Source organism: Ovis aries, chromosome 17 (genome assembly GCF_016772045.2).
Source record: "Ovis aries strain OAR_USU_Benz2616 breed Rambouillet chromosome 17, ARS-UI_Ramb_v3.0, whole genome shotgun sequence".
NCBI classification, from domain to species: Eukaryota; Metazoa; Chordata; class Mammalia; order Artiodactyla; family Bovidae; genus Ovis; species Ovis aries.
Genome location: NC_056070.1, coordinates 62,652,692 through 62,667,289, shown reverse-complemented (window position 1 = coordinate 62,667,289; position 14,598 = coordinate 62,652,692). Strand labels below are relative to the sequence as shown.

Genomic DNA, 14,598 nt, shown 5'->3' with positions numbered 1-14,598 from the left:
CAGGGTTAGAATCCCCACCCTTTTCATTGGAACGTGAAGTCCTAAGGGACCACCAGGGAAGTCTCGAGGAGTTTTCTTTTTTAATAGATTAAAAGTGAAAGTCACTCAGTCATGTCCGACTCTTTTCTACCCCATGGACTATAAAGTCCATGGAATTCTCCAGGCCAGAAAACTGGAGTGGGTAGCTGTTTTATTCTCTAGGAGATCTTCCCAACCCAGAGATTGAACCCAGGTCTCCCACATTGCAGGTGGATTCTTTACCAGCTGAGCCACCAGGGAAGTCCAAGAGTGCTGGAGTGGATAGCCTATCCCTTCTCCAGGGGAACTTCCCAACCAGGAATTGAAATAGGGTCTCCTGCATTGCAGGCGGATTCTTTACCAGTTGAGCTACTAGGGAAGCCCAGTTTTAGTAGATTATGTTCTAAAAATTTGAAAGTAATGCTTACGTAGTTTAAAAAAATTCCAACAATACAGAAGCAAAAAGAGAAATGCCCCTCCTCAGAGGTAACTATTAATAACAGTTTGGTCTATATCCTCATGGACTTTTTTTTATTTAAGCACACATAAAGCTCACACCCACAAATGCAGTCATGCAAAAAATGGATTGTACCACTGCTTCCACGGGAATGTCTTCTCTCGGCCTCCTCCAGCGTCAGGACCCGTGTGGCCCACATCCTGTGGATCTCATCTTATGGGCTCTGTTCCGTGGCGCACCATGTTTTAGTCAGCTTTTTACTTGCTGATTGACATTTTAAGGCCACAAACCTTTCCGTGTTTTGAACACAGCTGTGGTGTGTCCCCGTGTTCATTTGCTGCCTCACACACCATGTGAACATTCTCACAGGACAGATTCTTGGGCGTGGAATTGTTAGGTCACGTGGCATGTTCTGAGCTATACCCTCGCTAAGCGTTCCCTTTTCTCCAAACCTCGTACAACCTCACGTAGTGTTTAGCTTGCCAATGACAGGTGGAAGAATGGAGTCTTGTTTTATTTTGCATTTCTTTACTTACTTGTAAAGTTCAGTATCTCTTTGTGTATTCATGAAGTGAAGTGAAGTCGCTCAGTCGTGTCCGACTCTGCGATCCCATGGACTGTAGCCTACTGGGCTCCTCTGTCCATGGGATTTTTCAGGCAAGAATACTGGAGTGGGCTGCCATTTCCTTCTCCAGGGGAACTTCCCGACCCAGGTATCGAACCTGGGTCTCCCGCATTGTAGGCAGACGCTTTACCGTCTGAGCCACAAAGGAAGCCACAGGTGGCTCATGTGTGTTCATGAGCCACCTGTATTTCAAAAGTCTGTGTTTCATCCAAGGGTAAGAATAGTTATTGTTGGTCCCTGGAGATCACGGCTGACTGGGGTTGGCTCCTGTGGATTGAGCTGTGGACTTGACAGGGTCCCTCCAGCATGGTCAGCAGGAAGACCCAGAATGTTCCCCTGTGGGTGAGAGGGACTCATGTGCCTCCGGGCTTGGTTACAGACCTTCCGTGGACCTTCGTCCTGCCTCATGTGCTTTCTCCTGTAGAACGGCCCGGAGTTGCTGCCTCGTGTGGCCATGCTGCGCCTTCTAACCTGGGTGATCGGGACGGGCTCTCCCCGACTTCAGGTGATCTGGTTCCCTGCTGGCTTCTACCATTCACAACCCCGCCCTCAGGTTCTGATTGCCTCTCCCAGCCCTCAGTTCTAGCCTTGGGCACAGCGGTACTCATGAGAGCCAGCCAGACTGTTCTCAGTTCATGAGCGGTTTTGCTTGGATCCTGCCACTGCCTTGGCCTGGCGCTGGGGTCTGAGGCCTAGTAGGGGTGGGTGGGGTAGGTGTTCTTAGTTCAGATCCCCCCTGAAGCCCATTCCCAGCTCCCCTGCCTGGCCTCGTAGTAGGAAACGATTTGTTGAACTGAGCCCAGCGGCTGGATGTCTCCCTCAGGTTCTAGCTTCAGAGGCCTTGACCACCCTGTGTGCCAGCAGCAGTGGCGAGGATGGCTGTGCCTTTGCAGAGCAGGAGGAGGTGGACGTGCTGCTCTGCGCCCTGCTGTCCCCCTGTGCCAACGTGCGGGACACTGCACTCCGGGTGCGTGCCCATGCCCTTGCAGGGCTGCCTCGCCCCCTGCCCCCCCACCTCATCCCTCAGCCCTGCTCTTTGAGCTGCCCTGATGGGAGGTGCTGCGCATGTGCACCAGGCTGTGCTGGAGGCAAAGAGCAAGGTCGCAGAGGGTGGCTTGGGGTCATTCTGGGAATTGGAACAATGAAGCAGTCATATCACTGGTTTTTTCCTTTGCCTTTGACGACATCACCTAACTTCTAAAATGCACTGGGAAACACAATGGCAGTGCCGCAAATATTTCTTAAAACAGAGGGAACATCCTTTTTTAGAGATTTTTGTTGATCTTGAATGTTAACAGTTAAATTTTTAAAGTTTACTTAAAAAAAATTTCACCGCTGCATGCCATCATCTCACAAAAGAAAAGCTCTTTGAAGAGACAGAGCAGCTAATGAGTTGGTCTGCCTCATGGCGCTCCCTAACCAGCGCTGCTGTCCAGCGGAGCTGTCTGCCGGGATGGGACTGTTTAACTGTGTCGTCCAGCAGGGCAGCCACCAGCCATTGAGTGGCTCCTGAGCACTTGGAATGTAGCTGGTGCAGCTGAAGAAGTTAAGAGTTCGTTTTAATTGATTTTCTGTGGAGAACCACGAGTGGCTGTTGGCTTCATCTTGGATGGTGCAGCCCTCATGGGGGGCAGGGGGAGGGCAGGTCAGAGTGTCCTCCCAAAGGTCCTGCCTCATGCGGTGTGATCCCATGCCTCTCAGGGCCTGTTGGAACTCCACATGGTGTTGCCGGCGCCTGACACCGATGAGAAGAATGGCCTGAACCTTCTGCGCAGGCTCTGGGTGGTCAAGTTCGACAAGGAGGAGGAGATCCGGAAGCTGGCCGAGAGGTGAGCACCGTCAGAAGGCTGCCTGTCCTGCTTTGTTCTCTTTCTTCTTGTGGAATAACTGGACCCAGCGTGCTGAGCCTACAGAGGGATCGAGGGCTGGGGCGTTGGCTTTGGCAGGGCCTGTGCTGCCGGTCCTTGTCCGACCAGCTGCCTTTGGTCTGTTGTAGGCTCTGGTCGACCATGGGCCTAGATCTGCAGCCAGACCTCTGCTCCTTGCTCATCGATGACGTCATCTATCACGAGGCAGCTGTGAGGCAGGCCGGGGCGGAAGCCCTCTCCCAGGCGGTGGCCCGTTACCAGCGGCAGGCGGCCGAGGTCATGGGCAGGCTCATGGAGATCTACCAGGAGAAGCTCTATGTGAGTCGTCCGGGCACTGTAGTCTGGGCGTGCAAGGGTGGGTTGGACCCTGATCAGCCTCCAACCTAATCCAGACAGGAGCCACCCTGTGGCTCAGGGTCGCTAGTGCCTGATCCCGCTTCACCCGGGTGACTGGCTGGCCCATGGGCCCGGAGAGAGCCCTGCAGTGCATCGATCACCTGTTTGTTGCAGCGGCCGCCCCCGGTGCTGGATGCTCTGGGACGAGTTATCTCCGAATCTCCTCCAGACCAGTGGGAAGCCAGGTACGACAGCTGTTGCAGCACTCAGCGCTTCTGGATGTGTGACTAGGTGGAAGCTGCATGCCACGAGGAGGCAGCAGAGGGTGATGGGTCAGCAGGGGTAGGAAAAGACAAGACTTCCCTCTGAGTCAGAGGCCTGAGGTCCACTTCCGGCTCTTCCTGGTCAGCTGGGCGACTCTGTTCATGTTTCTCCTTTCCTCTGGGGACTGTTTTCTTAGAGTTCCCCAGGTACCTCCTCACGGCTGTGGCTGAAAGATTCACCGTACTAGGCTTTTGTAGAATACAGCCGCTTCCGATGTCGTCACCTCTGCTTCCTTCCCCTCCGTCTCCTCCTGCCTGGTGGGAGAAGGCTAGGCAGTGCGCTCACACAGAGGGAAACAGGCAGAGTGCTCCCCTGCTCGCAGTCACCCTGCGGGGTAACCTCTGGGCAGATGGCAGGGCTCTCTTACAAGTGGGCGGTTCCAGACCCACGGGCAGAGCTGGGGGCGAGCACAGGGCTCCAGGCTTCGTGCTGTGCTCTGCCCTGGAGCAGCGTGTGCTGTTGGCAGGCTCGCTCTCCTCGTGACATGCCAGGATAGAGGTCCCCAGCCGGGAGGCCTCTGACTCCACTGACACGTTCCCCCTGCTTTCCCAGGTGTGGCTTGGCTTTGGCCCTGAACAAGCTTTCCCAGTGTTTGGACAGCTCTCAGGTGAAGCCACTCTTTCAGTTCTTTGTCCCGGACGCCCTCAATGACCGAAACCCAGATGTCCGGAAGTGCATGTTGGATGCAGCTCTTGCAACGCTCAACACACATGGGAAGGTAGGAGATCTCAGCCAGGCGAGGAGATGGGGGACAAGGTCTCAGCCACCTGAGGAGCGGGAAGAAGGCTGGGTCGGGACAGGCAGCAGGCTGTACCATGATGCCACAGCAAGGCCCAGTGCTGGACATCCTGGCCGGGTGCTGGCCCCCCAGCAGATTCTGTTTGTATTTCTTTGGGGTCAGAAAGACCCCAAAAGGGTATTAAATTGATGTAAGTCTGCTGCAGTTCTGCCAGAAAGCCGGGAAGCCCGCTGGCATGGCTGGCTGACTGGTCAGGATGCCTGTCCCGCAGCCAGGCTTGGGCAGAGCCCGTTGTCCCCAGGTACGGTCCCTGGGCTGACGTGAGGCTCTGGGTGCCCCGGGCTTTCAGGAGAACGTCAACTCACTGCTGCCGGTGTTCGAGGAATTCCTGAAGGACGCGCCCAACGACGCCAGCTACGATGCTGTGCGCCAGAGCGTGGTGGTCCTCATGGGTTCTCTAGCCAAGCACCTGGACAAGAGTGACCCCAAAGTGAAGCCGATTGTCGCCAAGCTCATCGCTGCCCTTTCCACCCCCTCCCAGCAGGTATGTCCCCCGACCACCTGGGCCCTGTTTGGGTGGGCGGTGGAAGCTGCAAACGGAGTCGGGTGTCAAATCCGGATGGCTGTGCTCTCTGCCCTTCTTTCAGGGGACTGCCTAGTTTATTCAGAGTTAGGAATGCCCTAGTGGAGAGTCAGCTTGTTACTATGTTCTAGATCTCTTAAGTATGTGCATTTTTTCCAATACTTTTTAATAGTTATTTTTTGCACTTTGTATAAACTTGGTTCTGGAGATACAAAGATTAGGGGGAAAATATCGTCCTTGGTATGTTAGGCTTTCCGTGACATTCTCTCTGTGTGTGTTGTATGTTTTGGGGGCCTTTTAATGCAGTTTTCAGGCCGCAGGGCAAAGGATTTTTTTTCCCTCTTTCTTGAAGAACACATTACGTGTATTTTCTGTGACTTGCGTTTTGTTCACTTCATTTTGAGCCATCCAGAGTGTTCTCCTCAAAGGCACAGTTGAAAACCATAGGTTGACAGAATTGTGGTTGAATAAGCTATCTGATGCTGGGAGGGATTGGGGCAGGAGGAGAAGGGGACGACAGAGGATGAGATGGCTGGATGGCATCACTGACTTGATGGACGTGAGTCTGGGTGAACTCTGGGAGTTGGTGACGGACAGGGAGGCTTGGCGTGCTGCAATTCATGGGGTCGCAAAGAGTCGGACACGACTGACCAACTGAACTGAAGCTATCAGAGCACCCGGCCTCCAAAGCATCCTGCCCAGGGCTCCTAGCCACAGGCCACCTCTTGGGCCTGGTTGGGCATCCTGAACTGTGTCGGGATGATTGACAGCATCTTCTGGAACAACTCGATTTGGGCTTGGTCCTCTAAGTCCCAGTCCCATTTCCCTTTCATTCTAATGAATTTGAGAACTGAGAGACTTGGGCTGTTTCTAAGAAGGCACCGTAGCCCACTTCTCTTGGGATCTTTCTTTGTGAGTAAGTTTTACCATCCTGAGCCTTCACCCCACCTTCCCAGGCCTTGGTTCTCCCTTCAGACCAGAAGCAGCCTCATAACAGCTGATGCTTTTGTGGCTCACAGATGTAGCATGCATCCTGTGGGCACATGCTACAGACGTGATCGTGGGCCCCTGTCGGCCTTCCTGATGCTCCTTGTGGGCTGACGGGCAGTGGCGGAAACCGGCCTGGGGACTGCGTTGGCCGCCAGGCACCGGCCATGGTTGAGCCTTGGCACTGACGGGCAGGCGCCTCCCCCAGGTCCAGGAGTCCGTGGCCAGCTGCTTGCCACCCCTCGTCCCCGCCATCAGGGAGGACGCAGGGGGTATGATCCAGAGGCTGATGCAGCAACTGCTGGAGTCAGACAAGTACGCCGAGCGCAAAGGGGCTGCGTATGGACTGGCAGGCCTGGTGAAGGGCCTGGGCATCCTGTCGCTGAAGCAGCAGGAGATGATGGCTGCGCTGACCGATGCCATCCAGGACAAGAAGAACTTCCGCCGTCGGGAGGGTGAGTATCTCCAGGCTTGACGCTGCCCATCGTGGGCGGTTAGCACTCCCTCCCTGCGCTGGCTGCCTGAGGAGGGAACTGGCATTTCCTCCTCTGCCGAAGGCTGGCGTCGGGGTGTGTGCACCTGTGAGCTGTTGGTGGCTGGCTGTGAGCTGTTCCATCCTGGCCACGCCGGTGCAGCCTGGACATCTTTGTTTCTGACTCTACAGCACCTTCAGCCGAGGGAGACGGTGCCTTTCTCACTGGTGGTGCTTCCCATTCTTGCCTCCCTTCTGCTCGGGGTGGGCAGAGGGCGCTGCTCCCTCCTTAGCGGCCGTTGTAGCCCCCCAGCTGCCCTGAGCATTTCCAGAGGGTGAGGAGGGGACGAGGAGCTTGTCCTGTGGCTGCCCCATCCCCAGAGGACGTCCCGATCCCAGCCTCACTGCCCCACCTCGCCCTGCCACCCCCAGGAGCCCTCTTTGCCTTCGAGATGCTCTGCACCATGCTGGGGAAGCTCTTCGAGCCGTATGTGGTCCACGTGCTGCCCCATCTGCTGCTGTGCTTTGGGGACGGGAACCAGTATGTGCGGGAGGTAAGTCCTGAGGCTGCTCGGGGCAGGGGTGTGTGTGGGGGCCCTGCCCCGTGGGAGCCCCTCAGCCCACCACTCGAGTGCCAGATACCAGTGCGGACACCCCTGGTTCCCAGTGCGGTACTGAAGCCTGGTGAGGTGAGAAAGCGCGTCCCTCCTGTCAGTTGGCTGTGTGGGCCGGGGCCCGGGGTCTGACACGGTAGACGCCTGGTGAGTGATGATCACCAGTGGGGCACATGGTCCAGCCTTAGGCCTTGACCCTGGTGTGCCGGAGAAAGCCCCTGAACGTCTTTTCTCCTCCCTCGAGGCTGCAGATGACTGTGCCAAGGCTGTGATGAGCAACCTAAGTGCTCACGGGGTGAAGCTGGTGCTCCCCTCCTTGCTGGCTGCCCTGGAGGAGGAATCCTGGAGAACCAAAGCCGGTGAGGCTGCTCCCTTGGTGCCGCTGTCTCAGCTTCCTGTTCTGAAGAGCGCCCTCCCAGGCCCAGGGGTGCAGAGATGCTACTCTTGTCCTGTGTGCCCCCCGCCCGCCCCCCGCCCTCAGCGTCCCGCCCAGGGGCCAGGCTAGGGCTCTCATCAGGCAGCTTGTTTCTATAATAGTTGGTTCACTTTTGTGCAAGAAACAGGCCTTTGAGCCACAGACCTAAATCAGGAAATCCCAGAGCTCTAAAGTTGGTCTGTGGCTAGCTCTCTGATTCTAAGACCTCTTCCCCCATTAAGCCCTCTTTTTAAAAGTATAATCTTATTTGGAATCCTAATTTGTAAAATGGAGCTGCTCTGATTTGGGGAGGGTCAGTGTTGGTCAGGACTTCCCCTTGGTCCTTCAGGCTTTGCCCTACATCTTAAACTCATTCTCTTACTCAGTGGGTGAGCGGACTGAGGACAGAGAAGCTCAGTGAACTGACCTGGGGACACTGCCAGCTCTAGGCTGGGTCTGGCCTTTGTCCCCACCACTGCCCAGGCTCTCACCCGGGCTCCCCTGGCTCAGCCGGCTTCAGGCGTGTCTTGCTCGCTTGGCTGGAGCCAGGCCCTGTGCCCTCCCACTTGGGGAGGAACAGGCCGCTTCTCCTCTGCCCAGGCAGGTGAACTACCAGCCTGTGGCCCGTGATTTCACACGGGTGTGTGTCTGCCGTCTGCAGGGTCGGTGGAGTTGCTCGGGGCTATGGCCTACTGTGCTCCCAAGCAGCTGTCGTCCTGCCTGCCCAACATTGTGCCCAAGCTCACAGAGGTGCTCACCGACTCCCACGTCAAAGTGCAGAAGGCCGGGCAGCAGGCACTCAGGCAGATCGGCTCTGTCATCAGGAACCCAGAGATCCTGGGTACGTAAGGCCTCTCCCACGAGTGCGCGGGCCTTGCTCCTCCCTGCGCCCCTCGACGCGGCAGGGAGCGTGCACTCATTCAGCACAGGCCCTCTGAGGACAGCGACAGTCGCCCTGAGATAACCTTTAAACTCGGGGAAGCCCTTTTCCTACGATAATCAGTGGAAAATAGTTTGGAAGTGGTCTGTTCTCCTGTTGGTCTGGAGCACTCATTGACCGTAGAGGTGGGGAAACTGAGTTGTTGGCCTGGAGGCAGCTTGATTCTAAGGGAGCCTTGAGATCCACAGAACTGAATGACAGGCTCTGGATCGCAGCAGCAGCACCCTTCAGAGGGGTTAGGTTCCAGGGAACTTTCTATTCACGCTCTATTCCAGGAGACCTGTGATGGAGGGAAGGTTAGGGAGCTTACTCTTTGGCATGGTTGTTTCTTGAGTGATTAGGAAAGACTGATTTCTAGAAGTAAACCCCAGCCAGCTATGTTGACTTGCAGCACCCTACTTGTCAAATGCTAAGCTTCAACTTAGGGCATTGGTGACCATTCAGTGCGTTTCAGCCTGAGTATTTCCAGACTTGATTTTAATCAGAAAATGATGGGGTTTTACGGGAGGAACAGGTAGATGTGGGTTTTGTTGTCATTCTTTACAATGTCCAGCAGCCCTGGGGATTTCTAAGGCCCAGGACAGTGTTATCTCTTATCAATTGAATGCTTTCCATTTTGGGAATCCAGCCTGGGCCCTTTTTTCTTTTTTTTTTTTAATTGCAGTGTAATTTGCATAAAATTCACTTTTTACAAATGTACAACTTAGTGGTTTTTAGCATCTTTGCAAAATTATGTATCACCACTGTCTAGTTCTGGGGCACTTTCATCGCCCCAGAAAGGAACCCCACACCCGTTATTAGGTTTCACTCCTCATTTCCCCTTCTACCTCTGGTCCCTGATGACCCCTAGTCTATTTTCTGTCTCTGAGTTTGCATATCTGGACACATTATGGAAATAGCATCATACACTGTGTGGCCTTTCATGCCTAGCTGCTTGTGTCTAGCATTCTGTTTTCAAGGTTCATCCACACTGTAGCATCTGTCAGTATTTCATCCCTTTTTATGGCCTAATAGCGTATCTCATTGTGTGGCTGTGCTGTTTTGAGTGTCCATACATCAACTGATGGGTGTTTGCGTTGTTTCCACTTTTTGGTTTTTAATGTTGCTATGAACATTTGTGTTCAAGGTTTTATTTGATTTTTGTTTTTGTAGACATGATTTCGGGTTTCTTGGTTAGATACCTAGGAATGGAATAACTGGGTCATATGGTAACTGTTTACCTCTTCTAGGGAACTGCTAGACTGTTAGCCTGGCGACTATACCTTTCTTGACATTCTCAGTAGCCGTATATACACACACAGAGGTGTTCCAATTGCCAACACTGTTACAGTCTGTCTTTTTGGTTACAGAAATCCTAGTGGGTATGAAGTGGCATGTCACTGTGGTTTTGTTTTGGCCATGCCACACAGCATGTGGGATCTTACTTCCTCCGCCAGGGATCGAACTCGTGCCCCCTGCAGTGGAAGCACGGAGTCTTAACCACTCATTGTGGATTTGGTTTGCATTTCCCTAATGACTAATGATGTGGGACATCTTTTCGTGTGCTTATTTTTCATTTGCATATCTTCTTTGGAAAACTATTCAAATCCTTTGCCCATTTTTAAATTGGGCTATTTAAAAAAAATTGGGGGTGGGGACGGGGCACCACTCTGCATGGCTTGCTGGTTCTTAGTTCCGTAACCAGGGATTGAACCCGGGCCCCCGCAGTGCTGAGTTTTGACCACTGGACTGCCAGGAAATATCCCTCAAAACTCTTGACTGGAGTGTATCCTGTTAGTGGTGAATTCCCTGGGCTTGTGGGAAAGATCAGCCAGGTACCCCTCTTGAAATTCCTTCTACTGGGCTGATAGTGCTGACTTCGGAGAGTCATTTTATCTGTGGCGGCTGCTCTGAGTGTTGTGTATCTCACTCCCACCACTGGTTCAGGGGGCCTTTGTCATCTCCAAACAGTTTTTTTCACAAAGCCACTTTGGGTCGTTGCTGCTTCCAGAGTAAGATCCATGTTGCTAAGTGGCCTCCTCTGGAGGCCTAGCCGGGGCTGCAGCTCAGGGCCACTGAAGCTAGCAGGCAGGTACCCCATCAGCCACAGCTCTTAAGTGCAAGGGGGTGACAGCTGCCGCCCCCCACACCACTTCCTCCTGGGGAGCAGGAATAGAATTGCTCTTGGCAGACAGGCTGGCTTCTTCAGCTGGTGACTTGTGGGGCTCTCAGGAGAGGGCCCCTGGCCTCCTTTTCTTCTGACCCATCTAGTGCTGGGGGCTCTGGCAGCTGCCCCACAGACTTGTACCTAGCTGCCTCTCTCTTGTCCGGACACGCAGCCATCGCCCCGGTCCTGCTGGACGCCCTGACAGACCCCTCCCGGAAGACCCAGAAGTGCTTGCAGACCTTGCTGGACACCAAGTTTGTCCACTTCATCGATGCCCCGTCCCTGGCCCTCATCATGCCTATCGTCCAGAGAGCCTTCCAGGACCGGTCCACGGACACTCGGAAGATGGCTGCCCAGATCATTGGCAACATGTACTCGCTGACAGACCAGAAGGTGTGGGCCTGTGGGGGCTCACACAGGACAGACCAGTGGATGCTGGCTCAGGGCCGTGGTCCCTACTGACAGTAGACATGGGGTAGCTGTGGGCATTCGATTCCTGATGGTATCAGGGCAGAAGTGGACCTGGGGTGGAGGGTGGAAGTCTGAGCTCTCTGCACATCTTGGAGAGCCCAGCCACACAAGTCTTGATTAGCTCCACCCCCAGATGAGGCCCATCCCCGTGAGCTCCTTTTACCTGCTGATGGGGAGGAAAGGTCCAGCCTGGCCTTTGACTTTTCAGGGGTGTTGGGAAAGCGGCTGCCGCTTTGATTGCTGGCAGTGTCTCCTTGTCATAAGCACTGGTTTCTGTGAGCCTCTCAGGAAATTAGCCTACTTTGGGAGATCTGCTGTTTACTCACTCCCAGAGGCTGATGTGTGTGCTCTCAATACCACAGCTCTGATTTGCTTGCTGAGGCTACAGGCACAAGAGATAAAGTGGAAAGTTAGGTCAATCCTAGGAAATTTGGGAAATTGGAAGTTGGAAAACCAAAACATTTTACCCATAGCCCTCCAGGAGCCTAGACAATTATGTTTTAAAATTACGTTTAAAAATGATATTTCTGAATATAAATGTATGTCCAAGTTATAACGAGTTATTCATAAAACTGAGTCTTAAATAGTTATGTAACATTCTAACAAGTTTATATACCATAACTTATATAATTCTATTGTCGGTCACGTAGTGTCCAAGGTTTCTTGCTATTTTAAATGATACTGCAGTGAACATAAGGTTCTTTCTATATTTAAAACTGTTTCTGAAAGTGGAGTGCTGTATCAAGAGACATAAACCTTTTAAGGTAAAGATCATGCAACTCTGAAAGGAAAACGCTGAGAGAATCTTGTGGATGCCTGAGGCTGGGCAGCCCTCGGTCCCAGGAGGAGGAAAAGCTCTGAATGGCAGCTGGGGGCTCTGTACTCCCTAGGAGGGCCTGGGGTCCCTCAGAAGTTTTTCTGAGCAATCACACAGGGCCTTCAGGGAACCAGGGGGATGGAGGGGGTTCTTTACCCCTGTGAGTGCTCCTATTCAGCAGAGTGGGGTGGTCAAGATCTACCCAGGAACCGGTCTGGAGAAAGCGGGTCTCAGGCCTCCACTGAGTCGCTCCCTCTGTCTTTGCAGGACTTGGCTCCTTACCTGCCAAGCGTGACGCCTGGTCTGAAAGCCTCTCTCCTGGATCCTGTGCCTGAGGTGAGTCTGAGAGGGAAGGGGGCGGGAGCTCATGGTTTTAGCCCCGCCCCAGGCAACTGATTGCTAAGGAGCCGCAGAAGCTGTGCTTGCATCTGCCTGGTGAGGGGCGAGAGGCCCTAGGGACCGCTCCTCATTCCTGTGTGGTCACGTCTCCCTGCCGTCTCCGCTCTGGCTTCCCTGGCAGGTGCGGACGGTGTCTGCGAAGGCTCTCGGGGCCATGGTCAAGGGCATGGGGGAGTCGTGCTTTGAGGACTTGCTGCCGTGGCTGATGGAGACGCTGACCTACGAGCAGAGCTCTGTGGATCGTTCAGGCGCTGCTCAGGGTGAGGCAGGGTGGGCCCGAGGGCCAGACCTGGGAGGCGCGCTGGGGGCCCTGAGGTCCTGTAGGCTCACTCTGTCCCTTTCCTGCAGGGTTGGCCGAGGTCATGGCCGGCTTGGGGGTGGAGAAGTTGGAGAAGCTGATGCCAGAAATTGTGGCTACAGCCAGCAAAGTGGACATTGCCCCCCACGTCCGAGACGGCTACATCATGATGTTCAACTACCTGCCCATCACCTTCGGGGACAAATTCACTCCTTATGTGGGGCCCATCATCCCCTGTATCCTCAAAGTAGGCACCGGTGCCCCCACTGAGGATAGGGCCTAGGGTGGGGGCCAGGACACATGCTCTCTCCTGGGGGGCTCGGCCTCTCTCCCAGATGCAGCTGGGTAGCAGGGAGTCCTGTTTTTTCTTGGGTCTGGGTGCCTAGGGAGCAGCAGGTCTGGCTGACAACCCCCTCTGTGCACAGGCTCTTGCTGATGAGAACGAGTTTGTGCGTGATACTGCCCTGCGTGCGGGCCAGAGGGTCATCTCCATGTATGCTGAGACGGCCATCGCCCTGCTGCTGCCCCAGCTGGAGCAAGGCCTCTTTGATGACCTCTGGAGAATAAGGTAAGAAGTCAGGCGGAAAGACCCAGTGGCCATAGCTTTGTGTTTGGGGAACTTACTGAGAAATGAGGGCTTCCCAGGGGGCGCTAGTGGTAAAGAACCCACCTGCCAGTGCAGGAGATGTAAGCGACATGAGTTCGATCCCTGGGTCAGGATGATCCCCTGGAGGAGGAAATGGCCACACTCTAGTATTCTTGCCTGGGACATCCCACGGACAGAGGAGTCTGGTGGGCTATGGTCCATAGGATCGCAGAGAGTCAGACACAGCTGGAGTAACTTACCTCACACACACGCACGCACTGAGAAATGAAAAGCACAATGTTACCAAAAGCTCTCAACTTTTCCAGATCCTCATTTCTCACCATTTGGTAACTCTCCAGTTTCCTAGAGCAGTGTCTGTAATTCCGATTCTCTTCTAAGATGTTTTTTCTCTTCAGTCCTTCAGTTTGTATCAAAATTTTAAATGTGAATGCTTTCTCAGCTGGAGATTCTCCTTCTAGGATTTCGTCTCAGGGACATATTTAGTCAAGTGCTTAAAGATGTATTTAGAAGGATGTGTGTTGCGATACCGCTTATCATTTGAAAAGGTAGGTTTGAAAAAGTCAGATAGTGCGTCCACAACACGAACTTTGACCCGGCTGTTACGAAGAATGGCGTGAGGACGTCTTCTGCTGACCCAGGACGCTCCTCGGCCTTCTGTTGGCGGGTGGGGAGGTGCGGGCCGTGGCCGGGTCCTGTGTGGGCCCACTTTGCACACCCTGTGTGTGGGAGGGGTGTCTGTGTACAGGGTGATTGGTGTGCACAAGGCTGTCACCGGAGTGTCGGAGCAGTTGCCTGGGTGCCGACAGTCTGGGCGCTTGTTTACCCTCTCTTTCTTTCTATTTGTTTGTATTAATTGAACTTTCAGTTTGAATACAACCATTAGTTTTATACTCCTTCATTCAAAGAGAAACAGTTTTTCCTAGGCCTCTCCTTACATCGCATCCTGATGATCTGCATTCCTGGATTCCCTGCTCATATTTCCCTCTGTGTTTCTCTCTCTTTAATAACTTTTATTATAGAAATATTTGCATCTGCTTTTAAAAATAGCTTGTTCTTTTCCATTATTAAAGTAATGTTCGTTAGTACAAAACTTGGAAGGAGCATATGTGGGAGACTGTCGAGAAATGGCTATCATTTGTGACCTCTCCCGTTCTAAGAGAACCACCACCAGTGTTTGGGGTTCGTTTCCTTTCAGTCTCTTTTCCTGGCTGGTGCTTGGCCGAGACTTCCTCCTGCGCCCTTGTGACTCTGTTCTTGGCCTCCTCCTCAGGTTCAGCTCTGTTCAGCTCCTTGGCGATCTCCTGTTCCACATCTCAGGAGTCACTGGGAAGATGACCACAGAAACTGCCTCAGAGGATGACAACTTCGGAACCGCTCAGTCCAACAAGGTGCACAGCCCCAGTTGACCCTCCTCCCTCTGCTGCCGGTGGGGAGACTCCCTGGCACTCACACCGTGGGGGCTTCACCACCTCTCATTCTTGG

The 14,598-nt window shown here is 53.7% G+C and overlaps 1 protein-coding gene across 1 annotated transcript in view; it reads left to right on the top strand.

Annotated features, from left to right (window-relative positions):
• The window catches only part of GCN1 (GCN1 activator of EIF2AK4), a 54,450-nt gene that overhangs the window by 27,186 nt on the left and 12,666 nt on the right, over positions 1-14,598 (top strand). The window contains exons 27-43 of the mRNA XM_027956611.2: positions 1,525-1,605; positions 1,924-2,067; positions 2,802-2,929; positions 3,097-3,286; positions 3,479-3,549; positions 4,181-4,346; positions 4,717-4,911; positions 6,146-6,392; positions 6,842-6,963; positions 7,268-7,382; positions 8,100-8,279; positions 10,697-10,917; positions 12,080-12,148; positions 12,333-12,471; positions 12,560-12,756; positions 12,935-13,077; positions 14,387-14,504. Coding sequence (XP_027812412.1) covers positions 1,525-1,605; positions 1,924-2,067; positions 2,802-2,929; positions 3,097-3,286; positions 3,479-3,549; positions 4,181-4,346; positions 4,717-4,911; positions 6,146-6,392; positions 6,842-6,963; positions 7,268-7,382; positions 8,100-8,279; positions 10,697-10,917; positions 12,080-12,148; positions 12,333-12,471; positions 12,560-12,756; positions 12,935-13,077; positions 14,387-14,504 — 2,526 coding nt within the window. The remainder of the gene's footprint in view (positions 1-1,524; positions 1,606-1,923; positions 2,068-2,801; positions 2,930-3,096; positions 3,287-3,478; positions 3,550-4,180; positions 4,347-4,716; positions 4,912-6,145; positions 6,393-6,841; positions 6,964-7,267; positions 7,383-8,099; positions 8,280-10,696; positions 10,918-12,079; positions 12,149-12,332; positions 12,472-12,559; positions 12,757-12,934; positions 13,078-14,386; positions 14,505-14,598) is intronic.